Source organism: Agelaius phoeniceus, chromosome 2 (assembly GCF_051311805.1).
Source record: "Agelaius phoeniceus isolate bAgePho1 chromosome 2, bAgePho1.hap1, whole genome shotgun sequence".
Classification (NCBI taxonomy): Eukaryota; Metazoa; Chordata; class Aves; order Passeriformes; family Icteridae; genus Agelaius; species Agelaius phoeniceus.
In genome coordinates this window covers 7,148,719-7,171,486 of record NC_135266.1, presented here as the reverse complement: position 1 = coordinate 7,171,486, position 22,768 = coordinate 7,148,719, and the positions used below count along the sequence as shown (strand labels likewise).

Below are 22,768 nucleotides of genomic sequence, written 5' to 3'. Positions count from 1 at the left end.
TCTTTCCTTTCTAAAAATGCAAAGTCCCACTCAAGTACAAAGCTGGTCCATTTTCTGAAATATGGGTGCATTGTGAATTCATTCTTGACAGCCAAAAATAATACAGAAATTTTTTACAAGTTATTCGTCTGTATAAACACATACTGTAAAATACTATTAATTCTATAAGATATTTTGCCTGATGTATTTATTAATATTTTATAAGCAGATGCTATTACATGGTGGTTACACTCTATCAGATTCTGCCACCTTTTCCCATTGCTTTTCAATTCCTGATGTTTTATCTAGAAATGGCAGTATGATTTCAACCAAGAGCACTCAGGATATTTCCAGCATGCAGCTCTAGCCAAAAGCAAACCTGTACAGTCAGTTAGATAAGAGGAAAGAGTAAAAGATTGCCCTTCTGGATCATTACCTTCCAGGATGGGACATTTCTGCAGCATGCTACCTCAGTCTTGAACAAACAGAGCAAATCAAGCCAAGATGCACATATAAAATCTGAAAAGCATCTTCAGCTTATGCCAATATTCAGGTAAAATGTCAACTCTTATTCCATCAGAGCTGGAAAAAACATGACTGTAGTCACATGAGCTATTGGATGTTGAGTGAGCACCAGTTATGAACCAGAAGATTGCAAGTTTTTGGACAACAGCCTGTTTTCCACTAATAATCACAGAACTACAGAATGGTGAAGGAACTGAAAGTGTCCTTTATCACTTCCAACCTCCCTGTCATGGGCAGAGACACTTTCCACTAGACCAGGTGGCTTCCAGCCTGCCCTTGGGCACTTCCATGGATGGGGCAGCCACAGCTTCTCTGGGCAACCTGTGCCAGTGCTTTATCGCCCTCGTGCTAAAAAAATTCTTCCAAATATCAAATTTAACCCTGCCCTCTGTCAGTGTAAAGCCAGAACCCCTTGTCCTATTACTAATGTCCTTGTTCACAGTCTTCTCCAGCTCTTCTGTAGCCCTTTTAGGCACTGGAAGCTGCATTGGAACCTTTTCTTCTCCAGGCTGAACAATTCTCTCGGCCCATCTTCAGAGCAGAGGTGGTCCAGCCCTCAGATCATCTTTGTGGCCTCATCTGGACTCACTCCAACAGGCCCAACATGAACAATGAAGGCCATGTTGCTCTCTAGAGGCTGCCTGAAGCCATAAAAATGTCCCATAAAAATGTCAGTGACAGCACCAGCCCTAGTGGGCACCAACAGGTTTATTCACCAAGCTCCAGTTCACGGTAGCCACGTGTTGGATACTCAGCAATTCTGAAGAGGTTGCTGTAGAAATCAATCTGCTCTTCAGCAACCAGGATTAATGGGCTTTTTTTTCCCTTCAGTGAGAAGAAAAACAATCAAACTGCTGTTGAATGGCAAGTAAAGAAAAATTGCATTGATGTATACATAAAACCAGGAAGCATTTTCAGTTTCCCTATAGTGCAACAGCTAAACAATAGAATGATGAGTTCTAAAGTGATTTAGTGCTACTGAAAGACAAATGTTATCTTTACAGCACTTTGGTAAAATCAGCTGGTCCAGCACAGAATAAATGTGTGTTGTTCCATCAAAATTTGATTCAAAAACCTGTTGTAACCATAACACTTTTCTCTGAAAGGCTGAACACACAGTAAAGAGCAGGAAAGTGCACATAACAGATTAGGGTACTATCCATCTCTTCAGAAATAACCCTTCCCAAATATATTTTCTTTTTATTTTTGTCTAAAAAGTTAGGGAAATGTAACAGAATCTACTGAGTGTGCTGAAAGGTGTCGTGGTCCATTATTACAGAACTTTCTCACCCCTTTTCTTTGAAAGGGCTGCATTTTAGTGATTGCTATACCTGTTTGAAAAGCAGTGATGTTTATTTAGCTGTAAAGTATATAAATGTAAGCCATTATATTTCACATTAAAAAGTTTCTTACTTTGTCCAGCATATTTTATCTATGAAATCTTGCATAGTCATTTTGTCCCATTCTTCTGCACGTGGAGCCTTCCATGGAGCTTCATTGGGAATCTAAGGAGACATAAAGAAAAGCATTTATCAGCAAGTGAAGGAGTGCCAAAGAAATACAAATAATCTTGTCTTAAAATGCTGATTCAGCCTGCAAATTTCTGGCAGGTAACACTGAACTTAACAGAAAATGCTTTTGTGGGAGGGGGTTTGTTTGTTTGCTTGTTTTAACTTTTTTTTTTTTTTTAGATTGAAAAATAGGGAACAGTTTTACAGTTAAGAAATGTCTCTAAGTCATTCCATATCTCTCACATTTATCTAGACAAGTAAGAGCAACCTCTTCTCAAATTTTGTAGCTCAGTCAATGGAAAACTGGTAAAAAACCAGAACAAGACAAGAATGAATTCTACACATGTTGAATTTCAGAGTAGAAAAGGGCAAATGTTTGAGTTCTGCAAGCCTCTTAAAATATTACTTACCAAATCATCAGGAAAAGCGGCAAAAATCAATCACAGGCATAAACTTTGACATTTCCATAGCCAGAAGAACAAAGGGATGGGTGCAGACAGCCTCAGCAGCACAGGATTCAGAAGAGCTTGCCCGGAGGCCACTCTCAGATGTGCTCTGTCCATCAGTGGGTACCAAAACGTGTGGCTGCTCTTGCCAGCACTGGCTTTGCTCAAGGCAGAGTAGCTCTGCCTGTCTGCACCCCAATCCCTCCCCTCTGCCCCTCATGGAGACAAGCTGAGCTGATTCAGCTGCAATGCTCATGCCATACCTCCTTTCCCATTTCATCCATGGTCCTCCATAGGTTGTTGTAGTCCAGGTAGGCCAAGGGATTCCACATAGGAGGAAATGGGCCTTTAAAGGTGTAAGATTTACCCTAAAAGATGAAAAACAAATAAAAACATCATTAAAACCCCAGAAGACAACCATAATCATGGGTTCCATGTGTGGGAAGCAGCACCAAAAGGTTAAGTGTTCACAAAAAGCACAAATTTAATCAATCCATGTGACGGCTTCTGATGGGTCACTGTCTGTGCATGCAGGACACAGGACAAAACACAGGAGGTGCCTTCTGAACATCAGGAAATGCTTGTTCACCATGAGGGAGCCTGAGCAGTGGCACTGATTGCCCAGAGAAGCTGTGGTGTCTTCCATCCTTGGAGACACTCAAAGGTTACCTGAACAAGATCCTGGAAATCATCTCTAGGGGGTTATTCTGTTATTCCTGCCCTTCTGCACGTGCAATTTAGTGTGATACACAGCTGAATTAGCAAGCCAGACTTCAGCAAGCCAGTGCAGAACTGATACTGTACCTTCAAAGCTTCACACTCAGCACTTCTGGGCAACTAAACTAACACCCTCTATTAGAGTCACTAATATCAGACCAAATAAATGAGATAAAACAGCACTGTTTGACCGAGTTGAAAAATTGGCTATTTGGTACTGAAAAGGAGATAGATTTATTTCTTTATTTATTTTAATTTTCCCCACCTAATTGTTCATAAAAACACTTAACTGTAAATTGCATTTAGCAGTTTGTTGGGTTTTTTTTCTTTCAAAATCGGACAAAAGTGGTTGTGGTCACCTTTATTATACATTAAATCATAGCTCAGAGATCTTCCTGGTGAAAAAAAAAATGTCTCAGGAAGCCTAAAAAATACCAGCACTGCAGAAAATGTAGCATTTACTGAGTAGACTTATTTTTCTAGCCCAAGACCCCTAGTTGAAAATTACAGAGTGGGACAGTGTGAGCAATACCAATGTCCTAATTACACTGTTACATACTTAATAATCATATTTTTTGTATCTAAATCTCCATTACTAGATGTTCAGAAAGTCTAGCTTAATTAAGAGTGGAAGACAATGGGTAATTTGTAGAGCTGTTTTATTTACATGGGATTTCCCTGTCTGACTATATGGATGGCAGCCTAGTAGCAGCTTAATTTAAAAATTCACAAAGAAAGGCTCATTAGCATTATCTGGGTACTTGTTTTTTTCCCAATGCACTATGGAGTCCATAAGATAGATGAATAATAAAGGCCACATTGAATGCCACAGCTGATTTTTCAAAATTTATATTAAATTATGTCTTTAAGTGTGGACTGCATGAGCATGAATGTCAAACAGTAGAAGTACTAACTTTTAATAGATATTTCATGCAGTGCCACACCAATCCATCATTAAAAAAGTATTTACACTGGCTTAAAAAAATCATACTGCACCAAGATTTAATATTTATAACCAGGTAACAACAACAACAACAGTATTATTTTGAAGAGAAGTATCCAAAGACCACTCACTCAAAGAAATGTCAGGCCTGATTTGATTTAGGCTCTTTATTAATACTGCAAAAGAAGGGACACAGAGCACATTATTCAAATCTTCAGGTGTCTGCAAGCACCAGAAGATACAGTAAAAGGGCACAAAGGGATCCTGAAACACTCAAAACTTGGTCTAGAAATAACAAAACGAGATATATCTTTGAAAAATGCTGGCTAATAACCTTGAGGACTTTCAGTTCAAAAAAAAAAGGATACTCAATGGGTTAGGAAAAAAATCAAACCTATGAATAAGAGAAAATTAGTTTACAAAACTCCCAAAGAGGTCAGAGAAAATGAAGAAGAACCTTTTTTTCACCAAAGAAGACCCTAATGGAATCCTTGTCAAAAACACCAAGGCAATGAAAGCTAGGAGGAAAGCAAAATGTAGAGGAAAGGATTTAATTATTTGGTAAATAGACAAGAAGTAGCTACAAGGAAACAATTTAATTCTGCAGTGCTTTGGAGGATAAATTATTGTTTTTACAATGCCAAAATCAAATTTTTTGAAGTTTTCAATCAGAAGTTTTGTCACAGCCAGAGAAGATCTCCAGTCAGTTCATGTGGCAGAGGCACCAAGGTTGAAAACCTTCCACTAAACCTAGCACTTCCAATTTAAGGATGGACATTATGGCACATGTTCACCCAGAAAATGGAGGGTTGTCTTTATTTTTTTTTCATTCAGCATGAAATCAAAGTGCATTTCTATATTTTTTGTACTCAACTGTATGAAAATATTGGAATCAGGAAAACAAAATCTGGAATCAGGAAAATATATCCCTGTAGATGGAGATGAACAGAAAAAGTTTGCTACATCAGAGGCATTTGGTTCCAGCATGAACATCTGGGTATTACTAAGAAATCTCTTCATGTGGAATCAATTTACACTGGGGCACACATCAATTCATACTTGGCTGCCAAAGGGCTGTGACAAAAGAGCAAAACCTCTCAGACCAAGTGCCTTCCTGCCCCATGTGATAGCATCTGAACCATGTTGGAAATTACCTTTTAGATATTTGGGGCACATTAAAATTCCATAATTGACCCTATGACCTCAAAAAATCAGTTTTGCTGTGGCTTCTTCTGCACTCTGGAGCCTTCATTAGCGTCAGCATCCTGCAAGTATCCAAAGCCAGAGCTTATCAGTTTGGTTTCAAGTACCTGCTATTTCCCAAATTTAGCTTATGAAACAAGCATACTGCTGTGCTCAAGAAAACCAGGACAGCATCAGAATGGGTTATTCTAATTATTGATTTTGTTCTGAGCTTCCTGATCTGCCAGAGGCAACCCTAACCCAGTTATCCCCTCTGAGTGAACTCAAGTCTTATGAATTCCCTGCAGTGCTTCCTGATGAGCGCAGGCTAAGAGAAACACAAACCATATTTCTGTTTTACTGTTCTTCTATTTCACTGCATTTGAACTGCCAAAAGCAAAACCTTGGCTATGTCTCTTGTGTAGGAATCTGGGGTGGAAGTCTCATAAAGAACACGAACTCCTACCTGAAAAAAAAATAAAAACAGCCATCAAAGTTAGCGAGTTTCCTGTGAAAGTTATTTTCAAGATCTCCTAAGTCATCTCCTAAGGCCTGATCCTTATTTCTTGCACAAACAGAACTCCAGGAGCTGTCAATCAGAATTTTGTTTGAGAAGAGACTGCCAGACTAGGCTCTACACAGAAGCAAAATTAGCAGCAGCAAAGAGAGACTACAGATGGCTCAGAGTAGTTACCAACAAACCAAAACATTTCAGCTTCACTCGTGCTGAATTTGCATTTTTGCAAACACAAAAATCTTTTTGATATTTAGGCAGAATTTGCTTATTTGCTGGGAATAGCATTCTCTGTGCCTCCTGGTGGTGTGTAATCTCTAAAGAATAACAAGGCACTTGCATGCTCCAAGATGCACAAAACATTTCCTTTTAAAATACTTTTATACCTAAATCAGAGCTGTATAAAACTGTCAACCATAACCACCATTTCCAATCATTTGACACGGTATTTCAACATCAGTTCTATGATGCTCAGAAGTATTTCTTGCCCTTTTATAATTTCCATGTAAAATTTTAGAAATGGTTTCATGATGCCACTTGCAATGCTCCAAAAAAAAACCCACAGCAGCAGCATCAGCACTGCCATTGCATGGATCACTTGCTGCTCACAAAGGCTGTTGCTGCAGTGGGGGCTAAAGCTCACTGAAGAAGATGAAACTAAAGGGAGGAAACTCTTGCAACCCAGCTGTCCCAGGAATAAACCAGCAGGGAAATGAGAAACCCAGTGTTTGTCACAAACTTTACAATTCCCAATAGATTTTCCTCAGCCATCTGCTTCATGTCAACAGACATTGGCCTGAGTTACCATGGACCCGTGTAAGTGGTGCAGAAATAAGATTTCTTTATGCACCAGGTCTGTTTCAGTTCAAATATCTGACTTAGGAAATGGGTTATTACAGGGGGAAAAACCCCCTAACATGACAACTGAATATCAGCAGGCCCTTGAATATCAGCCCCAGCACTTAGGGGGGCACAGGGACCAGATCTCATGTGCCTTCTCCTGTGAAGGTGACAGGGAGCAAATGGGAAAGGACTGCCAGGAAATATCAGTGTCTTAATGCAGAGTGGGATTCTCAGGAGAAAATCTGCTTTTGCAGGCCCAGGACAGCTTCAGGCTCCCCTAAACATTATGCACCCAGGTAGTGGCAGAGTGAGATGCAGCACTGTGAACTGAAGCCCCTGGTGACAATGATCCATGCATTTTTCATAGCACGGTATAAACACCTTATAAATAAAGTCAGCTCTCACTGAGCACAGATATTCCCCCAGCTAAACCATCTAAACCTTGGACTAAGCGAGGCTCACTTCAGCAGGACTGTCACTCTGCATGCTAATTCACAGCCAGACAGGTTTATTGGCACGTAGTGCCCTCTGCTGATTCACAGCACTGGTACAGCACACACATCCCATTTTCCCAGATTAAAATCCCAGTGATGCCATTCATACAAAGCTCAGGAACCGTAAAACCCCAAGCTGTGACAAGGAAAATCAGAAAGAGAAAAGCATCAATTCAGGCTGTAACTCTGCACCTGTCTCAGATGCTGTTTCTCATCTGCTGCCTTATGGAAAAGTATAATTTTGGTTAGGTTTTTTGGGGAGGGCTTTTTGGGGTTTTTTGGGGTGTGTGTGTGTGTTTGTTGTTTTTTGGGTGTGTATGTGTTTTTTGGCTTTGGGGAGTTTGTTGGTTGGTTGGGGTTTTTTTTGTTTTTAATTCTAACAAGACATTTTTGAGACTAAGCCTCTTGCATAATCATAATTCTCAATTAAAAAATGGAAAGTAGCTGGACCAAAATTAGAGGGATTTTACAACCAACTTAGAAACTGTAACAGAGCTGAGCTTCAATAGAACTCCCTTCATTGCAAAACTGTTCAGGATCTCAAATGCTCAGCTGGTTACTATACTGACCATACTATTCTAAAGGTAAGAAGATCTATAGGTTAGAAAATTTAATTGCAGCAGAAAAATCCTTATAACTGATGGTGCAAAGCTAGAACATTAAAACATGCCAAAATGTCATCCAAATATCTTTCAATATTTAATTTGAGTTCATCAGCCGTGGATGCCAACACATCTTGGGAATTTCATTAAGAAAACTAATTCCATTTTAAGTGTTGCAGAGCCCAGACACAGTGGCTTGAAATATGCATTCTGAAAAGGAAAGGAGCTAATTGGGAACAACTTGTTTCTGTTGTATTATGGAAATAAAGTCCATCTTCACTCTGCTGCACTGGTCATGCAATCTGTTAAATACTTGTCATACTTGAAAAAAAGCAGAATTAGAGAAACACCACTGAAGTGATATAGATAGTGAAATTGAGCATCTTGAGGATCTGCTCTGAATATAAAGTCTATATATAACTATGTATACATAACTATTTGTTCCAATCAGCTCTGAAAATAATTAACCAACTCTTCTTCCTGTTAGAATGAGATTTTTCTTTTGTTTTCAGACACTGAAAAACACCTTTAGAAAAAACATTAAGATATCTTATGAAGCACAGATTTATAGGGACTTTGTTTCTAAATACTCTTTGATACTGGGCTTGTATGTGGCTTTCAACACCTGAATTAAACCAGTCAACAAAATGAATAAAATATTTTGAAAATTATTCAGCATTTCTAGAATAAGTCTTAAGAAAAATTTTCCTTCCCTTCTAAAAACCAGATAAGTGGGGCATAAACAAATAAAAACAAAGGAAAAGTGGAGCTTCATTTGAAAGAAAGCTTGAAAAGAGCATCTGCCCACAGCATAACTGAGTGGACACACTGTCCCACAACTAGAACACTGGGTTTATGTAGAACATGACTGTGGGGTCACTAAAAATATGAAAACTTACATAAAATTTTACAGACATGTGAAACCCAGTATGCTCAGCCAGTTGTTCCAGTATTAAACATACATTTCTCTAATTCTGTTTTCCTGTGGACCTTAATCAGCTTCTCAAGGGAAACAAAAATCACCTCTCCAATCAGATGCAATGAAGCTTTTCTCCCAGCAGCCTCAATTAAATAATCTAGGTGGGAGCACAAGTCCTTTTCCTTGTCTCCTCACCAACAGACCGTGGAGTCTGGGAAAGCTAAGACTCAGGAAGATTTTTTTTTCCCCTCAAATTTAATTAAGAAATGCATACTTTATCCACAGTTCATTTTTCTTACTGCTTTCATCCTCATGCTACCATTAGGTCACAGCTTCCAGCCTTCCATTCAATCTTCCTGATCAATAAACATCCCTTGCAAGACCCTGCTTTACAGCCCCCATTAACAGATAGCACTTTATAAATTTCCTGTCCATAATTGCTTCTTTTAAGCTGCTTTAATCCAAATATCTATATTTTAATTTAAAAAGTCCTAATTAGGAGATTTCTTTTTCCATACTGCTAGCTGGCTGATGTGGAGAAAAGGGAAGATGCCTCCCTGTTCACAGGGCAGGTCCAGTCAGACCAAACAAGTCCAGCTTTTCCTACACTCCTGCCAAAAGCTGCTCTTCATTCTCTGACTGAAGGACATCCCTTCTGGGGGTCTGGAAGATGCTTTCACCAACTTGAGCTTGACCACCTCAGACTCACTTTTGAAGCTACAAGTGGGTGTGATAATGACAGAACATCTTGTGGCAGGAATGCCTGCATCCCCATCTCCAGTAAAGGGTTAAAATAACACAGATCCGTTTCCAGTAATGACACCTGACACTACCAAGGCCCTGCAGCAATTTAAGTGTCTTTGAATTTACTTGGCTTCCCTTTCAAGAGAGCAGATGCCCAGCTTCTTCAACATTCAGATGTCTTCTTCCCAGTTCCCCAAATTCTTGTTCACAAATTGCCACCAAAAAGGAGAGAAAACAAAAGACAAGAGGCCATTTCACCTCATATAAACTGATAGCCCCTGAGTCTCACAGTCTTTTCATTCTCTGACTGCACTCTAATTGACATATCCAAAGAACAATGAAAGCACTTTTATTAAGTCATTCAAAAATGCATTTAAGCAGTTATGTTCTATACTACAGACTATGCCAGAAGATGCTGCCCTCAGACTTGCAGACAAGGCAGGTGAAAAGCTTAAATAAATCATATTGCTTAGCTTCAGTGCATATATCACAGATATCACAGAAGAAACACCACTAAATTCTGCAGCTTTAGACACAGCAGTCACTTATCCAGCTGCTAATTAAATCCCAATACAACATGACCATCATATTTCTAATTCATGAACAAGACCACTGCAAACTGCATTTTAATAAGCACAATAGTGATGAAAATGAATGACACCCAAGAGGGCTGTAAAATTTTGTTCTGCAAGTCTACTGTAGATCAGTAGGCAACCTGGCAAAATCAGTGCAGATTTGGGGTCCTGGTTAAAAGTACTGTGTGCATAGGATTAAATATTCACCCTCATGAGCTGCTGCAGGCAGGGTTCCCATTATCACTCTCCCCAGAGCTGTCAATTATTAATCTTTGGATGAAAGTGGTGCCAAACTTCAAGTGGGCATGGCATGCACTCAGACACCTCCAGCCAGTGCTGCTGGCACAGGGATGAGCATGAGGAAACTCCATCTTCTGACAGGGAATTTAACTGAGGGAATGATGGGGTGGCAAGTTGCTGTCAAGAACTTTTCCAGTGACTGGGGAGGGGATGCTTCATATTTCCCCCAGCATCTTAACATGAAAGACCCCCAGGATGGGTGCTGGGGCCTTTTTGATGAAAAAACAACTAAAGAAACAACTCAATTATAACCACAAGAGGAATATTTCAGGTGCAACAGGTTGTGAAAATACCAGCCACCTCAGCCAGCTGTTAGCACTATCCACTGTACTGCCCTGAGACAACACAGAGATTAGAAGGAACAAGTGTTTCTACCATTTTTTATAATAAGGAATTCCCAGGAAGCATAAATGACATTATCCCATAAAAAGATCTGGTAGAAAATAGGATCAGAGGATGTTCAGTTGGCACCACAGCTGGATAAAGAGTGGATCATCCCCACAGCACATGAAGGAAACATGTAAAAACATTCACTGGGCAAGCCATTCATACAAATAAATGTTTCCTGACAGAGATTTAGGATTGCAGAGCAAACCAGTTCCACAGTTACCTTGGAGAATGGACCTGTCTTACAACTGAAAATATGGTAAATTTGTGTTTTAAAATGCAGAAACTTGGCATAGCTAATGAGACTCCACAGAAGTGAAGTGCAGCTTGAATTAACAAGGAAAATTTGTTAATTAAACCCCCACAATAACTGGCAATATGAATTCATATTTCATTCTTTCCAGAGACTGTTACATGGTAAAAATTACTGGGACTATAGCTTAGCTTTGCTTTTTTAAAAGACAAAAACTGTCATTTTGGTGAGGAAAATAAGCACCACTAGTCAAAAGTAGCAAATGTGCATATCTAAGGTAGGACCCTGAATCCTCTCCTGGGCAGCTAAGAATTTATTCCCATTTTAAGAAGCATTTTTACAGATTTTACATCTGCCTACCAGTCCAGTGGGAGAACTGTTAGGAGGTGATGACTTCTCAGACAGTTCTGCTTTTGCTTCTTAAATCTGGATTTATGAACCTACTTTCAGTTAGGCTATTGAAAAATCAGTGGTGTTCAGGCAACAATTTGCCTACCAAATACTACTTACAGAGCTATACTAATTTTCTCACTAAGGCTGATGAACCAGTATTTATAAAAATGAAAAGAATATACTAATCTCTTTTCAAAGACCATGAAAAAGGCTGCTTAACAAGTGGAGGGAAAAGAAAAAAAAATTAGGGCAAGAAACATAATTTTGAGTTTCTGTGAAAATATCACACGTCATATAAGCAAGACCAAAAATAATCTCACAATAGAACCTGGCATTAAAAAAGATTAAAGGAGAAAAGAACCATGCAACCCAATCAAGCTGGTAAAGCCTAATTAGCAGAGACCCACCCAGAGATCAACAAAATGCATTCTTTTCATTTTGTAGTACAAAGAAGCTGCATATATTACTTGTATTAAAAAGCCTCTAAAACGAATTTAATTAACCATGAAAGGCTTTATTTTGCCTTTGGGTATAAGTAAAAACAGTGGCTGATTTTACAAGATGCACTGTGATGCCTGATTTTTGTGCAGCAAAAAGAAGAATTTGAACCTTTAGGTTTCGTTGCCTCTCTGGGCTCGGATAATTTTGTGGTCCAGAATTTAATTACATTTGACCACAGTCACAAAGCCTGGGTCAGCATGTGAGTTCAAATTCACACAGGGGACACAGTCCTTTGTGTATTTTGAATCTACAGCTTGGGAGCACTGCCCAGATTTCAAGGAACCCACGAGCACTGTACATTTTCAGGGAAACCATGGACAAGTGGTTCAGAAACCTGCAAGGAATGTGTTGAAGATACATGAAATGCTAAAGATTTGGCCACAAGACAGTGCATATGTTTATTATATAGTGCTCACATGCCAATTATTTAACTGTGAGTAATTCTTCACCTACGTTAATGATTCCCCACAATTGTATAAACACAGGAGGAAAATGGAAATAAAGGATTTTAAATGAATGAATTCACAAAATGCAAAGGATGTGCCGCTGACTGTGGAATTATCTCTTCTCTTTACCTCTTGCTTGGCTAGCAGGGAGTTCTGGCACACAGTTTTCTCCCTCCTCTATTCAGGAACTCCTACAGGCAATTGAGCCTACAAACTGTTTCCATCTAACCTTTAGGCTCTTAACATGGCTTTGGAGTGCCCAGCCAGCAGCTGGGATCTCTCTCCTTGGAGACTTTCAACACTTGACTGGGAGCAACCCCAATAAACAGTGATTTCTGGCAGTATTTTGGAATGCCACCATGCTTTTCAGGACAGCAGGTTGCCCTGAAGAGCTGGGCATCCTGACTGGCCATGTCAAATGTTTCCCCTCGTGGCATGACCTCCTATCACTGTTAGGGAGATTTGAAGGCTAAAAACTGTGAACAAACAGAAAATTTGGCTTTGAAAACAATGCCAGAGGCACACAAAACAGAGCAGTGTGGAAGTACCCATTAGTTCTACCACAGAAATGGTAATTACAGACAGTCACCATAGCAAATCACTTTGAGAACACTTTTTTTTTTAATAACAATTGAGTAGAAAAAATAATGGAAAACATGACAGGACATCTTTTCTCTGTTGCTGTTTTTAAAACTGTCAATGTCTTTAAACTTTGATCAAACATCAACTACAAATATTTTGCCAGTCATTGCCCAATGGCTTTTCCTAAGCATACAATGAAATCCAGAGTTAACTTCCTTGGTCTAACAAGGAAAGTTTCCTTTCTGTGCAAGTGCAGCACTGGTCTATATCAGGAAAGGAGAAAGGATGCTCTTTTGGAGAATGACTACTGAGAATACGTGGGCTTTTTAACAGCTTTGCCATAGCTGTTTATTTCAGACCATGTGGAGGCTCAGATCTGCCTCCACAAGACTGTCTGATTCCCAGAGCCTTTTGCAGTTACTATTTTGCTACTCTGCATGTTAAGTCTCCCCATCAGCACAACCAGACACAGCCTTTCACATTCCTTTCATCAGCATAATAAATGTCACTGGTTCAGGAAGCCCATCCTGGGAGACTTTCAGCCTCCTGGAGATACCTCCAGGACTTCTGAAAGGGATTTTCAGACACCTTGGGCAGTGCATATCAGAGCTGACCTACACAGAAGAGTCACAGTTTAAAACCTGTCAATGTCTTTAATCTTTGATCAAACATCACCGACAAATATTTTGCCAGTCATGGCAGAATGGCTTTTCCTAAGGACATAATGAAACCCAGAGTCAAAACAAGGAAGTTTTTTGAGAGCTTTCATATAACCTGAACCACAGCATGAGCTAACAGGAGGCACCCACAGGGTACACAAATAAATATGTGTGTGTGTCATAATTTGTACTAGTATAGTAATTTGTTGGTGATTTCATTATCAACGCACTGATTTTTTTAACCAACAAACTCAGATGCTGCCTACTCAAACAGGTATTCTCCACTGCAGCAAGAGTAGGAAACAAGGAGAAAGGACATCACTACAATGTTCATGTTTACAGCAGCAGCTTGAGAGCATCTCTTACCTTGACATGGTGAATCAGGTGCTCAACTTCATTCACTTTGTATGTCTCTATTCCCAGCTCTTTAGAGAGCCTCAGGAGACGATTCTGTGTTGGCCCCACGTAAGCCCCTCCAAGGTCCACATATTTAACTTGCTTATTCTGGTTTATCACACACAACACACACAAAGGGGAAGAAAAAAAAAAGCAAAAGCAAAAGAGATAAGCCCTTTGTAAATAGCACCCAAGTTAAAATCCAGAGGAATGAAGTGAAATTAAATCCTCTCCCAGAGCATTTTTGGCTAAGATTCATCTCCCCATGGAAAACAAATTCTTTGCTAGAGTTCTGGTGTGGTGAATACTGAGTTCATAACCAGCATGTTGATTATAATTTGGAGTTCATAACCAAAACAGGTGACCCATTGTTACATTACAGCCTTAAAAAGAGGAGAGAGCCTGGCAGGCAGAGAGAGGAGAGTCAGAGACATCTGTGCAGCTCTTGCTCAGTCAGGCATCTCACCAATGACCAGTTTAGAACACACTGTCCTAGGAAGTAGCACAGGCAAGATTTTCTAATGGGCAGAATGAGAGGGAGTGTCTCACATCAAGACAGAGCAGAAGAAAGGAGTGAAAGGAGTTGTTCTAGTTCCCAACTAGCCCTGCCCTACACCACTCTGTATGGGCCATGCCACAGCTCAGCTCAAACTCTGCACAGCATGGTTGGCCTCATGTGGGTTTCTTCCACAGAGATTTCTGCAGTGTCTTTCCCCAGGAAATGAATTTGGAACTTGGCTCATTGTGTTCTCCATCCCAGGTGGATGACTCCAGAGCCTGAAGATCACAGAAATATTCTGTCCCCACCATCATGCCAGTCTTTCCCTTCTCTTTTTGGTAGAAGATGAGGAAATTTCCCACTCTAGAATTTTTTCCCCACATGGCACACTCTGTAAGTATGAATATGTGGGATACAAATGGCTTGGGGGATAATTACCCTTACGGTGAAAGTTCTTCCACCAACTCTGTCATTGGCTTCCAGCAGCACCACATTCAAGCCTGACTCAGTCAGTAGCTTAGCTGCTGAGAGACCTAAAAGATAAAAAGAAAAGCAATTAAAGAATACTTCTGGGTATACACTGCACAGCTCCTGTGATTTGATATGTAAATACTCTCATAGCTGTCCATCCAAATCCTGAATTTTTCATTCAAACACTATGCCAGAGTGGTGAGGTGGTGGAATTAAAACCCTCAAAACCCAATAATCATCAAAAGGAACTGAACCCACCTAATTAAACAGTTTGTTGTCCAATTTTACATGTGCTGAGCAAGTTTTGCACCACATGCTCAGGAATTCTGATGCATCAGCCGGGACTTGGTACAATGGTCACCCAGCCAGGCAGGGAACCTACAAACTTTACTGTTTGTAAACAGAAAGCTGTCCTCTCCAACATTTCATTTGTATATAACCCCAAAAACAACAAAAAAGGAAGAAGTATTATTAGGATTGTCCTAAATGAATGAAGTTTTCCTGACACTTGTTCTATGTCTCTCCCTTTCCAGTTCTGAATATTTTTGAGCACAGTAGCAAAGTTCCCACAAACAGTCAGGTCAGAGGTTTCATCTCCAGAAGAACACATGGTCTGACTAAGAGATAGAATGTGCAGCTGTGTGTGACAACAAGAATTAAAAGTATGGGTAAGTCTACCACAAAAAATTGCTTTTTTCTCATCCATTTTTTACTACATTTTATTTCCATCTTGCGACTCTTGAAGCTGAGACACCCAAGTGAAGGAACAGTAAAAATAGAGGGGGCAATATCTCTTTTTAGTTGTGGATGTCATAAATCCTCACAATTGCAGTGGAAAATATCAGAGTCAAGCCCTGCAGCAAGTGTGTCAAGCTGCTGTGGGAATGAAGAGAAATAGAAAGGGTGCACATGGAGGGAACCCAGCCCACAACCTCTCAACTTCCTAACAACAACCTCTGCCTTTTACTTCAGCACACAAGCTGAGATTTAAATAAACCAAGGTGCTTACATTGGCTACAAGTGAATTTCTAGTAGGACAAGAGCTATATTCTAGCAGGCTGCATCATCCTTTTGAACCAACAGGATGTGTTGAATAAAGTTCAGCAAGAGGCCAGGCTGGAAGCTACACTCATACATCATAATTTATCTCTCCTTTTGGCTCCCTGCCTTGTTACCATGAGAATGCAATCAGCTCCCTCTGTGTGTCCTAGTACATGCAGTTTTTGTCATCCAAACAGATTGTTCCAAGCAGAAAGCAGCCGTGGAAGAAATGGCAAAAAGAACTGACAGCAAAAACAGATGGCTCAAGCTAACATGGCAGGACTGAATGAAATGAAAAGGAAGAAAATATAGCAGTCCTGGGGAGAGGCTACAGAACATTCTGGTCACCAACTCATGGACTGGGGGTAGGAGAACCCAGTCCTGTTCCTAGCCCTGTAGTGAAACTGCTGCAATGTGCTGCAGTTAAGCTCTTTCTTTGTCCATCTGAAAAAAATAATAAAAAATAAAGGAAAAAAAGTTACGATAGTGTAGACCTATCTGAAGAATTTGACATTTTCCAAAGAACAGCTGCAGATGTTTCCATTAAAACATCATACCCTCCTGCCTTTTTTTTTTCCCCCCTAGTTTCATGGACTTATTTATCTTGGGTTTTCACGTAAATGTTTTGTGAGAAAACCAGTAATGAAACTGATAAAGGTCTTTCCATACTTCCTACTGAGGAAATTATATTGCAAAAACATCTGGCTGGATCAGTGGCCTTGACTACACTCAAAAATATTTGAAGAGACCAAGGAAGAACATAATACAGAAACAGCCATGGTATGTAAACATGGACCACCCCTTCAAAAAACTTGCAAAGAGAGATTGGCTCCTGGAGAAAAAATAAGCAACAAATCTCCTAAATAAATCTGGCTTATCTGTCAAAGAAAAAAAAAAAGAAGTTACTTCTCAAAAAAGACAAATATTTCATCAGCTGGGAGAGGATCAATAGCAGTTATTAATAATTTACAGAATGAATGCATAAACTGAAGGCTGCTGTCACTGAAGGTCTCTGCTGGCTTTTCATGCTAACAGGTATTGAGTAATCAATTAATAGCATTCAGTTACCAACACTGATTAATGGATATGAGATTTGACTTTCTTTATTAAAATCTAATGAATAAACATTGCAGTGCAGCTGGGAACAAGGGCAGTTTATTCCCAGGACCTGAACCAACAGAGAAGTTTGCAAAAGGATAACTCTCTAGATGCCACTGAACTGCAGCTGATTGGCAGCCCAGGTACCACCTCCTCGTTTCCTCCTGCACCTTTCATCCACCTGATTGCACCTACCCAGTATTTACTCCCCATTTTGGGGCATGTGCCACCTTTCCCCCACCCCCTGCCACATTCACACATGGACCTGTTAAGATGGACCATGGGAGTTTCCTCTTTCCTGAAGCAAAAACAAAATGCAGAACAGTGTTGAGGGAAGGATCAGGCTCATTAATATCTCACTGCCCTGTCCATGCTCATCCTCCAGCAGATCTGATCTCTGCAGGGGCTGGGATGTGTCCTTGGGGCTTGGAAGATGCAGTTTGCAGGGTTCCAAACTAAGCATCACCTGATCAGTTCAAGGGCTGCTGGTCCCCCCCCTTCCTCTCAGCCACTTCACAGCTCTGTTCTGGGCACAAGTTTGCTGCAGAAGTCATCACAAACACATAACAGGAAAAAGATGGGAGAAGCAAAGGCAGAGGATCAGGAGGGTCAGAGGGCACAGCAAAAGACAAAAGTAGGTCTCTTAGCACACACAGAACAGGATAACTCAAGGCTGCTGGTGACAGAGACCACATCACAGTGCAAGTGTCAGGTGGAAATGTTGCTGGTTTTGGTGCCTCACACATTGGGAATCACAGTACTGCCACATCACTCCATACCTGCTCCTGGAGCTGGACCCAAGCCCCCAAATGGGCTCTTGGACTGTCACTATAATAACAGTGAGGGGAGTGGATGTTTGGGTGGGAGAGCTCTGACCCAAAGTGGTACAAGGGCAGGGAAGGCACCAGGAACAGCAACAAAAGCATATTAAAGGGGAAATGAACACTAAAATGTGAATACTGGGGCGTGAGGTTGAGGTTTGCTGCAGAAAACCCCACAAACCACAGCCTCTTTTCTGGGCAAGAGGCAGAGTGGTCTCTCTGTGCCTCGACTGCTGCAAACAGAGCACACACAATACCTGTGAAGCAAAGCCTGGAAAAATCAGTCACACATGATATAAGGTCTCCTCTGGAGAAGTTTAACCCTTCACCTGTTTCATATTCCAGCTCTGCCTCTGGCTTACCTGCCACTTTAACACATCACTAACAAAAGGCAGGTATTTGATATTGTCCCCATTCTTCACAAGCAAGGCAAAGAGCTGCATTCAAATGCAAAAACCATCCAAAACTGTGACTGGTGCTATTATTGCTCCTATGTACAGTATTCTGTCACCCAGAGGCAGATTTCCCTGCTCCCCAGGAGCATTTCAGTAGAATCAGATCTGAATTGCAATATAAGGGCTCAGCCACTTTTGCCACCACTTCACAGAAGACAGAAATTGGATGCAGTTTCCAGCACAGGTCAGCTTTCTCCACACAGAGAGCCATATATAGATATTTAGAGAGAGCTACAGCAGAAATCAAACAGTTAAGCAGCCTCACCTGCAGTTCTGCTCAAAGAACCAACAGGCAGGTAATTAATGCAAAAAACAAAGAAGCAAAGATGATAATTTGAAGCCCCAGATTGAAAATACCACCGTGTTTAGAGGATGCTTAACCGGGCAAGCCTCCATCTGTCACCATGGCAACCTGGTACCCAAGGCAGCCACCCAGAGATGCTGGTGGGAGATTGCCTCCCCCAGAATCTTATAACACAAGTTCAAGTCACGAAAATCATTCCTCTCCCCATCGTGCAGCACTCTGCATTTACACAGAGTGGACTCAAATGTAATCATCACAGTAATTATTTCATCTTCAGTTCCAACTTCTTTCTTTCTTGATGTCTCTGTACCTACTAAACACCTTAAATTGCACCATTTCACTAAACAGTTTCATTACAACCTCACTTCCTAACATCAACAGTTTTCTTATCCTGAGAGAATGATTAATTCAGATTTTTAATTAGTTTTTAAAACAGAAAATCTTAAATACCTATTCTAGGGTAAAATATCCAAACTGCTATTTAATAAAATCATAGCATCATTAAGCTTAGAAATATTTCCAAGATCACAGAGTCCAACCTTTATTATATATATTTATATATTTGTGTGTGTGTGTGTTTATTTGGATTACATATACTTGTATTATATATAATATAAATATTATATTTATATTTGAATTTACAAATGTGATAAGAATCTCATTTTTCATCTGACCCCCATGTGCCCTACAATGTAGCCCTATGATCAAATATATTTGACTATCTAAAGAGTATTTTAAAGCATAGTTTCTAAAAAACCCTGAAATTTAATAACACCATTCTATTCTGCCTGGAATCAGCAATTTTAATGAAACACCCTTTAATCTTAGCATTTCACAAAAAAAAAATAAAAACACTAGAAAGGACATGACTGGAAGTTGCATCTCTGAAAAGCTGTAAATTTCTGAAGGCATTCCTGTTATACTTTCTCTGCATTAGTCACAACTTTATCATGTTCCTCCATAATTATTATCTCCTTTCTAGGAAAAAAAATGCTTCTCTTATATAATTATTAAAATCATCTACGAGTTCTAAATTTTAATTCATGGAGGGAGCAAAGAAAATTCTGAGCCACAGGTACTCAATTAATAGCTTCTAAAATGGCTGGCACAAAAAAAAAATTGTTCACCTTATGACCATAAAAATTCCTCCCTTTGACTAAAATTGCACATTGAGCAGGAAGAAATGCTGTCATTGTGCTTGTGCTGTATTAACTTGCAGCTCTTAATGCAGAACTTCCTCCAGTTCATGGAATTTGCCAACGTTTTCCTCCCTGTATTTATTTTGACACAAAAGATATGTTTGCAAAGGATTTTTTCTTTCCTGGTTGTCAACCTGTTCAGCCACATCTAAATGACTGAGCCTGCAGAGATGTCAGGGAGCAGAGGCTGCTTTGCACAGGGCCAGAGGGCAGAGCAGCCTTGGTGCAGCCCAGAGCAGAAAACAAACTTTGCACCAGGCTCAGCATCAGGATGTGCCCAAAAATGCACCTTGGAAATGGGATAACAGCCTGCAGAACAAGCACAGTCCTCTGCCCTGGGGTTAATGGAGAAATTGTGGGATGCAGAAATGTTCCACAAGACTGACAGTAAAAAAAAGGAAACATTTTGTTTATATACAGACAAACAAGACTTCAGTTCAGGGTCTAAGGTAGGTGAACTCAAGTATTTTTAACACAATTATTCAATTATTCAACAGATGGATGTCCATAGATTTTTAGCACATTGAAGCTGTTATTTTAGTGATCTTCATATTCCTCTTCTTTATCTTGAATATAAGTCTCATTTTCACCAGAAAAGCCACTTCTTTTCTTAATTTAAGTGATGAGTCTCAAAGAAAAAAACCCTAAAAAAAACCCCAAACCCAAATAAACAAATAAAAAAATCCCCACCTGAAGTATCTAAAATGTTAAGAAAAAAAAACAGGAAATCTGTCAAAACCTACAAAAAGTTACAGAAGCTGCTATTGCTGTGGGATCACATGGGAAGTACAACTTCCCTCACTATTAGATGTCTTTGTACAGTATCCCTGACCTACCACTGATGCTCAGGAATACTTGCAAAATACATACAGCAAATAAATGAATTTGGCCAAAACTGCTGCACTGTACCCAAAGAAACAAAATCCATCTGTTAATGCTGCAGAAGGACATTTGGAGAGAACACCAATTTAGTGGTCAACATAGCTACAGTGAATGAGGTCCATAAGAAGAAACTGAGAGGAACATGCCCCAAGCAGGTGAGGTAAATTGTGGGGGAAAGAGAAAAAACACTCCATCAATCAGGAATTAAGTTTCAAGCATGTAAAAATCAGATCAGTTAGCAGAAGAATCCAGTTTGCTGCTGCTTAGACCTAATTACTCAAAAATTCAAACAAAAACCCTCCTTGTTTATACTCAGGGCTCTCTGACCTCCTTCTGAGAAATGTCCCCACCACATCCTGTGATTCAGTGCCACCAGCATTAGTGACAGTTTCCATGTCCCTGTGTTCCTGGAGGGACGGAGGGCAGGAGCAGGGAGAAGACCTCACCCACAGCCAAGCAGACATTTTGCACCAGTGGGATTTCTCCTTGGTGCTCCACAGCTCCTTCATTGCATTGCTGGGCTAGAAACTGCAATTTAATAGAAACTGCCTTGGTCTTGTCTGTGCTCTAATGGGCACAATCTGATTACTGTTCCACCTCTGAGAGATCGAACCTGGCACTGGTCACCTTTAGCTCTGTCACTCATCATCAGCCAGACAAAAGGTTTTAATTGAAATAATGGCTTGAGACAATAATGCCTGCAAGGCATTAGAGATATGGATTGTAAATAAAACAAAAACCAAGACAACAACAGCAACAAAAAAGCAAAAACCCAGGGTCTGGGTGAGTTAAGGTGGTACAGGATTGTTTTGTAAGGTTCCTCACATTACAGAAAGGTTGGGGAATTCTGCTCTTGTGAAGAATTCTGTGCCTTCAGTGTGAAGGCAACCTTTTACCTTCTCTAATTTGGGCCATCTCAACAATAGTAATTTAGATATCTGATTCAATCATACCAAAGAAAATTCAAAACTTATAGTTCAGAACCTACAACCATGGTAGAGCTGGGCCAATGTAAGTTGTCACTCTCGGTCATGCCTTACCTTCAAAAGAATACAAAAAAGACCAGAAAAGCAACTCTTTTTTGACCCAAGTATTTTGGCCATGGGGAGAGATCTTCTGTTTTCCTAAACTGTATCACCATGCTGCAATTAATGCCATTAAAATGAATATCACTGACCTAGAACATTACAGAGCTAGGAAAAACAACAAAATTACAGTTTCAGAAACCCCAAGGAGCAAAAAGAGACATTATCAACCTATCTGCTTAAAATGTACATTTACTTAAAATATTTGTACAAAAGACCTAACATTTCTGGCTAAGATACAGCACTCTATGAGCAAATATAATTTATTTCTGTTGGCATTTCATTGTCTAGCCAAGCAATGAGTTTTTCTGTCTGAACTCTAATTCTGTAATTTTGTAACCGAGGTCAATAAGAGCATCCCCATGAGTTAATGGGACTTCATGGGAGCATAAACTCTAGTCCCAGCTTCTGTGATCTCTTCTCCCTGTAGGAGCTCATGGATGATCCATTCACGGTGCAGGGAGCAGCATTTATTAAGCATTTATTAAGTTCTTAAAACCAGAATTGCAAACATGCAGCCTATGCTTGTCCCAAGCTTTGCAGCTGGTTAAGTGATACAAAGCCTGGGCAGATATGAGTGAGATGACCAAAGCTGAGGGGTGTTAAGCTCAAGCCCTGCCAAGCATGGGATGAAGACAATTTGTGACATTTGGGTGGAAACACAACACATGTGGTACCTTTTCAGTGCTACCCAGGCTTAAGTACTGAAGGCAGCTGTTCTGCCCAAGGCTTCCCTCGTTTCCACTTCACTTTTACATTTGAAGTTCCCCCTGAAACTTCATATTGACAAAACTGGGTGGGCACTCCAGATTTTCAAAGGTTGAGTATTTCTAGTATCAATCATTTACTGTGTTCTCTTCTTTTAATGGACTTGTCATGGACAGCCATGGCCACCTCACACTTTAAAGCATGTCAGAATTCTTCTCCTAAGCTTCAGTCAGGTAAAAAAACCAAACCCAAAAACCTTCTGCATGTCCTTTGCTATGGCTCCAGGATATACTG

At 40.1% G+C, this 22,768-nt stretch overlaps 1 protein-coding gene across 1 annotated transcript in view; it reads right to left on the bottom strand.

Moving 5' to 3' along the window:
- The window catches only part of MAOB (monoamine oxidase B), a 52,966-nt gene that overhangs the window by 20,161 nt on the left and 10,037 nt on the right, over positions 1-22,768 (bottom strand). The window contains exons 2-5 of the mRNA XM_077171574.1: positions 14,849-14,943; positions 13,882-14,019; positions 2,725-2,829; positions 1,918-2,009 (exon numbers count right to left, since the gene is read on the bottom strand). Of these exons, the coding sequence (XP_077027689.1) occupies positions 1,918-2,009; positions 2,725-2,829; positions 13,882-14,019; positions 14,849-14,943 (430 nt within the window). The remainder of the gene's footprint in view (positions 1-1,917; positions 2,010-2,724; positions 2,830-13,881; positions 14,020-14,848; positions 14,944-22,768) is intronic.